At 46.2% G+C, this 10,849-nt stretch overlaps 1 protein-coding gene across 4 annotated transcripts in view; it reads right to left on the reverse strand.

The window, feature by feature from the left end:
* The window catches only part of STX1B (syntaxin 1B), a 138,916-nt gene extending 128,609 nt beyond the window's left edge, over nt 1–10,307 (reverse strand). For all 4 annotated transcript variants that reach the window (XM_068243927.1, XM_068243926.1, XM_068243928.1 and 1 more), the window contains exon 1: nt 10,007–10,307. In XM_068243927.1, coding sequence (XP_068100028.1) covers nt 10,007–10,036 — 30 coding nt within the window. In that variant the 5' untranslated portion in view covers nt 10,037–10,307. The remainder of the gene's footprint in view (nt 1–10,006) is intronic.
* Nucleotides 10,308–10,849: the final 542 nt, after the last annotated feature.

A 10,849-nucleotide genomic window follows, 5' to 3' on the forward strand; every position in this document is an offset into this window, starting at 1 on the left:
CCAGGCCTCACTGTACTACATACATAATCAGGCCTCACTGTACTACATACATAATCAGGCCTCACTGTACTACATACATAACCAGGTCTCACTGTACTGCATACATAACCAGGCCTCACTGTACTACATACATAGCAAGGCCTCACTGTACTACATACATAACCAGGCCTCACTGTACTACATACATAATCAGGCCTCACTGTACTACATACATAATCAGGCCTCACTGTACTACATACATAACCAGGTCTCACTGTACTGCATACATAACCAGGCCTCACTGTACTACATACATAATCAGGTCTCACTGTACTACATACATAACCAGGCCTCACCGTACTACATACATAACCAGGCCTCACTGTACTACATACATAACCAGGTCTCACTGTACTACATACATAGCAAGGCCTCACTGTACTACATACATAACCAGGCCTCACTGTACTACATACATAACCAGGCCTCACTGTACTACACACATCAGGCCTCACTGTACTACATACATAACCAGGCTTCATGTACTACATACATAACCAGGCCCCACTGTACTACATACATAACCAGGCCTCACTGTACTACATACATAACCAGGCCTCACTGTACTACATACATAATCAGGCCTCACTGTACTACATACATAACCAGGTCTCACTGTACTACATACATAACCAGGCCTCACTGTACTACATACATAACCAGGCCCCACTGTGCTACATACATAACCAGGCCTCACTGTACTACATACATAATCAGGCCTCACTGTACTACATACATAATCAGGCCTCACTGTACTACATACATAACCAGGTCTCACTGCAGTGTTCTCCCCAGGCTCTTTTAGCCGGGTGCTCCACCCGGCTAGATTTGGTGACCACCCGGCTGTCATCGGCTCACCTCCTCACCTCCTCCTATGCTGTAAGCAGAGTTGCCCTGCATTTTCATCTCGACCCACCCGGCTACTTTTTCATGCCACCCGGCTACTTTTTCATGCCACCCGGCTGGAAAAAAATTCTGGGGAGAACACTGCACTGTACTGCATACATAACCAGGCCTCACTGTACTACATACATAACCAGGTCTCACTGTACTACATACATAGCAAGGCCTCACTGTACTACATACATAACCAGGCCTCACTGTACTACATACATAACCAGGCCTCACTGTACTACATACATAACCAGGCCTCACTGTACTACATACATAACCAGGCCTCATTGTACTACATACATAACCAGGCCTCACTGTACTACATACATAACCAGGCCCCACTGTGCTACATACATAACCAGGCCTCACTGTACTACATACATAACCAGGCCTCACTGTACTACATACATAACCAGGCCTCACTGTACTACATACATAACCAGGCCTCATTGTACTACATACATAAACAGGCCTCACTGTACTACATACATAACCAGGCCTCACTGTACTACATACATAATCTGGCCTCACTGTACTACATACATAACCAGGCCTCACTGTACTACATACATAACCAGGCCTCACTGTACTACATACATAACAAGGCCTCACTGTACTACATACATAACCAGGCCTCACTGTACTACATACATAACCAGGCCTCACTGTACTACATACATAATCAGGCCTCACTGTACTACATACATAACCAGGCCTCACTGTACTACATACATAACGAGGCCTCACTGTACTACATACATAACCAGTCCTCACTGTACTACATACATAACCAGGCCCCACTGTACTACATACATAAACAGGCCTCACTGTACTACATACATAACCAGGCCTCACTGTACTACATACATAATCTGGCCTCACTGTACTACATACATAACCAGACCTCACTGTACTACATACATAACCAGGCCTCACTGTACTACATACATAACAAGGCCTCACTGTACTACATACATAACCAGGCCTCACTGTACTACATACATAACCAGGACTCACTGTACTACATACATAACCAGGCCTCACTGTACTACATACATAATCAGGCCTCACTGTACTACATACATAACCAGGCCTCACTGTACTACATACATAACCAGGTCTCACTGTACTGCATACATAACCAGGCCTCACTGTACTACATACATAACCAGGCCTCACTGTACTACATACATAGCAAGGCCTCACTGTACTACATACATAACCAGGCCTCACTGTACTACACACATCAGGCCTCACTGTACTACATACATAACCAGGCTTCATGTACTACATACATAACCAGGCCCCACTGTACTACATACATAACCAGGCCTCACTGTACTACATACATAACCAGGCCTCACTGTACTACATACATAACCAGGCCTCACTGTACTACATACATAGCAAGGCCTCACTGTACTACATACATAACCAGGCCCCACTGTACTACATACATAACCAGGCCTCACTGTACTACATACATAAACAGGCCTCACTGTACTACATACATAAGCAGGCCTCACTGTACTACATACATAACCAGGCCTCACTGTACTACATACATAACCAGGCCTCACTGTACTACATACATAGCAAGGCCTCACTGTACTACATACATAACCAGGCCCCACTGTACTACATTCATAAGCAGGCCTCACTGTACTACATACATAACCAGGCCTCACTGTACTACATACATAACCAGGCCTCACTGTACTACATACATAACCAGGCCTCACTGTACTACATACATAGCCAGGCCTCACTGTACTACATACTTAACCAGGCCTCACTGTACTACATACATAACCAGGCCTCACTGTACTACATACATAGCAAGGCCTCACTGTACTACATACATAACCAGGCCTCACTGTACTACATACTGTACATGACCAGGCCTCACTGTACTACATACTGTACATGACCAGGCCTCACTGTACTACATACTGTACATAACCAGGCCTCACTGTACTACATACACGACTAGGCCCCACTGTACTATATACATGACTAGGCCCCACTGCACTACATATATAACTCGGCCGCACTGTACTATACTGTATATACAACTAGGCCTCACTGCACTACAGCGTTTCAGGGTGATTTTGAAAATCGCCCACGCTTAAAATTTTACAAAAAATGCCTATAATGTGAACAAGGCCTTAGGGCCTGAGCCCACTAACGCAGTTGTGTCCGCTTTTCAACATCTGTAACATTGAGGAGTGACTGAAAAGCGGACACAACTGCGTTAGTGGACTCAGGCCCTAAGACCTATGCCTGCCAAATTTTTAGCCAGACACATTTTTGTCCACACCTCAATTTTTCATGCAGCGAGCCCCCAATACAATTTCCTGGAGTCTAGTAGTCGTCCTCCCCCACCCCTAAACAGTTCCCTGGTGTCTAATGATCCTCCCTTCCTCCTCTATACAGTTCATTGGTTTTTATTGCTCCCTCCTACATATGGCTTCCCCCCTCCCTCCCCAGTAGCCTCCATGGTGGTCTAGTGGTTACCCTTTCCTCCCCAACACAGCTTGCCTGGCGGTCTAGGGCTTCTTTTCTCCCTCCCCAATACAACTCACCTGGTGGTCTAGCGGTCCCCCTTCCTCCTCAGCACAGCTGAGCCTGAGCTTTAGCCCCTCCCAATACAGCTTCCTTGCACACTATTGGGTCCTGTCACCACTCCCTCTAGTGTCCGGCATCATCTCCCGCATTGCCTGATGATTACATGTAACTTGAGGAGATGGAGAAGCCGGCACTAGAGCGAGTGGAAACAAGGGCACGCGACAGGACATGGGGGGGGGGGGGATGCTGCAGGGCATGGGAACACACTTTTCGCAGTCCTGGTGAAATGAGAGCAGTGGGGAGGCATGTACATACATGATCAGGCCTATCTGCACTATATACATAACCAGGCCTAACTATACTACATCATGACCAGATGCCACAATAATAGGAACATGACCATGCCCAAGTGTATAACTTACATGACCCATTCTATTGTAAATATGACTGAACCCCAATATACTATGATACTGTAGACATGAACAGGCCCCATTTTACTGCATACATGACTAGGCCCCACAGTAATATATGCACGAGAAGGGCTCAAAATACTGCATACATGAACATGTACTGTTGTGTGCATGACTAGAGCTCCTGCCATTGCATGAATGACCAGGCCCCAAACTACTGCATACATGACCAGGGCCCACTGTACTACATACATAACCAGATCCCATAGTAATAGGAACATGACCATGCCCCAATGTATAACATACATGACCAGGCCCCATTCTATTTCAAATATGACTGAACCCCAATATACTACATATATTATTAGACCCCGAACAAATACATATATGACCAGAGACTTGCATACTGAATACATAGCCAGGCCCCATCCCACAGAATACTTGATTTGGGGCCATGGTACTGTACACATGCATAGGCCCCATTTTATTGCATACATGACCAGGCCCCATACTACAACATGCATGACCAGGGCCCAAAATACTGCATACATTAACAGTCTATACTATTGTGGGCATGACAAGAGTCCATGCCACTGCATACATGACCTGACCAGGCACTACTACTAACATACATGATCAGGGCTCAACATACTGCATACATGACCAGTGTGTACTACTGTGAGCATGACTAGAGTCCATGCCATTGCATATATAACCAGGGCCTATACCACCACATACATGACCAGGTCCCACACTATTATAAACACGACAAAGCGATCTACTACTGCTTTGACACCCAAGCCCTATATTACAGTACCAAGGCAAGCAATACTACATATATGACGCAGCTCTGCAGTAGATCGTACATTACCAGGCTCCATACTGCCATATACATCCTGAGCCATACTGTAATACATATATTACCAGGCTCTGAACCGTATACACCAGGCTCAAGTGTACTGCATACATACATACATACTAATACATACTACTAAATAAATGACCACGGTACATGGTAATGCATTCATGACCAGGCCCAATTTCACTACAAACATGACCAGGCCTCATGTCATAATCAGGCCACTTACCACTGCCTATATGACTAAACCCCACGTTACTTCATACATGAGCATGCTCCACATTACTGTACATATGACCAGGCACCTAACCACTACATATGTGATCAGAGTCCATAATACTGCATGCATGGTCAGGTGCCACAGGGATGCATACATTACCAAACCCAAAGGCACTATATGTATGACCGTGTTCCTCAGTACAATACATGACCTGTGTGCATACGACTACATACATGACTGGACATCATACTACTACATACATGACTGGACACCACACTACTGCATACCTCTCAACTTTTTGAGATAGAAAAGAGGGATGCTTAAGCCACATCCCTGCCACGCCCCTAATCACCCCCCTGGCACACCCCTAGTCATGCCCCTGGAAAACCCCTAGTCAGGCCCCAGCACACCCCTAGTCACCAATACCATAGAGAGTTCATAAGAAAAATATGTTGTTTTATATTTCAAACCACACTGGTCCTTTATATCCTGGTTCATTGTCCTTCATATTAACATATGAAAATTAGAAATATATCAATTTAAAGGATGGAAATAAAGTTTAGAGTCAATCACACATTTTTTTAGTAGATAAATATATATATATTTACATAGAAAGAGGGACAAAGAAATATATCAATGTAAAGGATGGGACTAGAGATTGGAGTGAATTAAACACTTTTTTCAGTAGAAACATACATATATTTTCATAGATCTGTACATGAATTCTGAAAGAGGGACAAATAAGGAAAAAAGAGGGACAGAGTGATTGGGTTTCCAAAGCAGGACTGTATCTCCAAAAGAGGGATCACTGGGCACTGCACCTGACTGGACTGCGTACTACTGCATACATGACTAGAACTGATAACACTGCATATATGACTAAGCCTCAAATGACTGCATATATGACTAGGTCCAATACCACTACATGCGTGATCAGGCCCCATGCAGCTTGACACCACACTATTACATACATAACAGGTCCCGTGCTATTACACATGTTCCAGGCCCATACTACGGCATACATCAGCAGATCTGTATTGCTACACATATGACCAGACCTCATTGCGCTACATACATGACCAGGCCTCATATTTATACAAATATGACCAGTCCAGCGTTCTCCCCAGACATTTTTTCCAGCCGGATGACATGAAATAGTAGCCGGGTGGCATGAAATAGTAGCCGGGTGGGGCGAGTTGAGAGAATGCAGGACCGGTGCTTCTGTGCACAACTCTGTTTACAGCCTAGGAGGAGGTGAGCTGATAACAGCCGGGTGCTCACCAAAACTAGCCGGGTGGAGCACCCGGCTAAAAGAGCCTGGGGAGAACACTGCCAGTCCCCAAATTACTTCATATGTAACAAAGCCCAAAATATGGTGTAGCGGGACGCTTTTTCTTTGGCTGCAAAGCCCCATATTTGTTATACATGACCAGACCCATTCTAACATTCTAATTTAAACCTGACAGGTCCCCTTCTCAATCCTTATGTGAATGGATCCCATACTACTGGTACTTGGTCACACAGTTCTATATATTACATATATGCACACACACACACACACACACAACACACGCACACACACACTCCACACACACACACACACACACACACACACACACACACACACACACACACACACACACACACACACACACACTCACTCACTCACTCACACACACTCTCTCTCACACACACACACACACACACACACGCACGCACGCACGCACACACACACTACACGCACGCACGCACGCACACACACGCACGCACGCGCACGCACGCACGCACGCACACACACACACACGCACGCACGCACACACTACGCACATGCACGCACGCACGCACACACTACACACACGCACGCACGCACACACACTACACGCACGCACGCACACTACACACACGCACGCACACACACACTACACACGCACGCACACACACACTACACGCACGCACACACGCACACACTACACACACACGCACACGCACACACACACACACACGTATATATATTACTGTACATTACATATACATTATTCATATTCAGCATATCCTATGCTATCCATGCACGATATATGATTGATTCCTTTAATCAGTTCATAGTGGACCACGTACGTCCGGGGCCAGCCCTGTTCTCTGCAGCCACCTATACAGACTCTTCACATATACACATAGTGGACCACGTACAGCCACACACAGGGGCCAGCCCTGCCCTCTGCAGCCACCTATACAGTCTCCCCACATATACACATAGTGGACCACGTACAGCCACACACAGGGGCCAGCCCTGCCCTCTGCAGCCACCTATACAGTCTCCCCACATATACACATAGTGGACCACGTACAGCCACACACAGGGGCCAGCCCTGCCCTCTGCAGCCTCCTATACAGTCTCCCCACATATTACATACTGGACCACATACAGCCACACACAGGTGCCATCCCTGCTCTCTGCAGCCTCCTATACAGTCTAGCTACATATACACACACTGAACCAAGTACAGCCACACACAGGGGCCAGCCCTGCTCTCTGCAGCCTCCTATACAGTCTCCCTGCATATACAGCAGTAATCCTAGCAGCAGCATATTATCTGCAGTGCTATTGCATAATGACATGTGAGCTGCCTGCGTCCCCTGTGACATAATCCCGCACACAGATCTATACGTACACAGCCAGGCAGCGCACACATTCATAAAATGCACAGCAGCACACACGCTACAACAGCGCTGGGCTAATGCTGCTGTGTGTGGACAGAATACCAATCAGCTGCCTCACATGCCTGTGGAATGCATGTGTAGTGCCCCCTACTCACACACATAGCCTCATTAATACACACACACACACACATGTCCTCCAGAGAACACAGCTATGAATGAACAGACAGGCACACACACACACTCACATACACACACATATTCCCAGAGCATTGCATACAGGCACAGCTGTGTGTAGTGTGTGTAATACACATCCATGAATGAACTGTCAGAAACACACACACACTGCCCAGAGCATTGCATACAGGCACAGCTGTGTGTGGTGTGTGTAATGCACAGCCATGAATGAACTGAAACACACACACACACAGACACACACTATGAATGAGAAAAATGACAGCCAATCTGCACACACTGACACACTTGAGTCTCACACATACCCATTTAATACACACAAGCGATCTCACACACACACACACACACACACACACACACACACACACACACACACACACACACACACACACACACACACACACACACACACACACACACACACACACACACACACACACACACACACACACACACACACACACACACACACACACAGTGTTCAGGCATCAGGCGATGACATCATAGCACACAATGCTGTAGTACAACTACACAAGCACCCCGAGCAGCAGCACTGCCATTTCTCACATTGGTCAATTACACTCACGCCCAGGCAGCAATAGTGCCATTTTTACACTCATACATGCAGCACAATGCCGCTGGGAAATACACGCTCTCAGTGTGACAGTGATACACCTGGATGGTCAGGAAAAGCATGGGGTATAGCAATCAGGTACCATCACACACACACACACACACACACACACACACACACACACACACACACACACACACACACACACACTGCAGACACACACACACCTCCATCAGGACATACAATATTCATATTCTGTGCCTTACACACACCCTGTACAGCACAGCTCAGCAGAATATATAATGCAAACCCATCCAACTGGCAGGTCAGATGTACAGCATATACTGTACACAGGCATCCCTGATATACCCCCTCCTACATCTCATAGGTTCTCTGCATTGTGTCTGTGAGGGATGGCTACTGTATATACAGCACTGGCTAGCTGGAGATCGAATAGCTAAGCCATGGCTGCTAAGTCCACATACACTACACGGATAGGGCTATGCATGGGCTATATGACAATGTGCTGTATCTGCAATTACACAAGGAGGCAATAGTTACAGCATAGAGGCAACATGGTGACGTGTATGTACCTAGAGTCAGAAGACAGATAGGCAGACACACAGATAATTATCCAATTCATCTGCTTCTCTGTCTATAGTCCTATCGATATCTATATCCTTCTAACTTTTGCTTGCTCTAGTTCTATACATATCAGCAGAGGCATTAGTATAACATCGATTCCATACTGTTACATTTGAATCACTGTGTACTTGGTAGAGGCAAGAAGTAGCCAGATAGATGGACACATAGATAGACAGATTACAATCTGATCTATCAGTGAATATCTCTATCTCGTGCTTGCTCTAGGTACATAGGCAGGATAAGGCACTACTATAGCATAAATACAATATCTAGGCATTGATGGACCTAGAAGCAGGACACACACCAGCAGATCTACAGACATATGGATTTCAATCTATAACATCAGTTAATACATGGATGTGGCTATACAGCTATCCCTCTTGATATAATAATTATGCATTCATATATATATATATATATATATATATATATATATATATATATATATATATATATATATATATATATATAACGCTGACATTTTCTGCATGGCTTTACATAATACAAAGGACAGGACACATCCTAGAAAACCTACACATATACAATACTGTCCTGACAGCTGCATTATAGTGAAATGACAATAAATATACAGAAATATAAATAAGTATTTTGCATCATGCAGTGACACCAGCCATCTATGGGCAGCTCTGACGGGCAGGCAGAGGGAAGAGAAGGCTAATCCTGCATATAAATACAGATGTATAGAGGACATATGTATAGAGGAGATATGTATAGGGAGAGATGGAGTGAGAGCAGGCTCTTGCACTCACAGGAGCAGCTCATAAATCAGTCAGACAGAGACCTGCAATGCACCCTCTCCTCTTCGCTCTCCTCCTCCATCATGCCCCCCACCCAGCCTCCTCCACACACAGCACACACAGAGGGGCAGCCAGGGGATGAGGCTGTGCTAGGGGGGTGTACAGGGGAAGGGGGGCGCTCAGGCTTACACTCCTCAGCTCCTGGGTCCGGTCCTTCATCCTTGGTGCAGGGGATGCTGCTGCTGCTGCTGCTACTACTGATGACTCCCACTATTGCTGCAGTGTCCCGGGAGGGGAGGACAGGGGGAGGACAAGAGGGGGCACGGCACACACGGGGAGGGGGAGGGGGGCACGGGGAGCCCGGCACACACGGGGGGCACGGGGACAGGGGCTGCCGGGAGATGCTCCGGGATGCTGCAGCCGAGGACCGCAGGGGGATGCTGCTCTTCCCTCGCGCTGGTGGTGCTGATGCTGCAGCCTGGGATGCGGGAGGGGGAAGAAAGGAGAGAGAGACGGAGAGGGGGGAGCCAGCGCGCATGCGCCGAGTCCGGCCAGCCCCGGGGGTCGCGGGAGTTGTAGTCTACAGAGGAGGAGCAGCTGCAAAGATCATGGCCAGGAATAGATCACTGGCAGCTATCTATATCCCGGATATATATATATATATATATATATATATATATATATATATATATATATCATTTCATTTTCAAACCTATACATTCATATTTGTTTATCTATGAGACAGATATACAGATCTATAATGCTGGGTACACACAATGCACTTTTCCTTACGATCGATGAGTAATTTGACATTGTACATGTCCAAACTGCTCCTGATCGATAATGGGACCAATTTTTCCATATAATAACCTCGGAAATCAATTCCGCTATCGAACAGGAGCATATCGGACATGTCGGAAATAATCCTCTGATTCCTGTCGATCTAACTGGAAATGGCATTGTGTGTAGCCAGCAGTAACCAGTGTGCTGGGACTGTGGATGGATAGATAGATAGATAGATAGATAGATAGA

Source organism: Hyperolius riggenbachi, chromosome 7, assembly GCF_040937935.1.
Source record: "Hyperolius riggenbachi isolate aHypRig1 chromosome 7, aHypRig1.pri, whole genome shotgun sequence".
NCBI lineage: Eukaryota > Metazoa > Chordata > Amphibia > Anura > Hyperoliidae > Hyperolius > Hyperolius riggenbachi.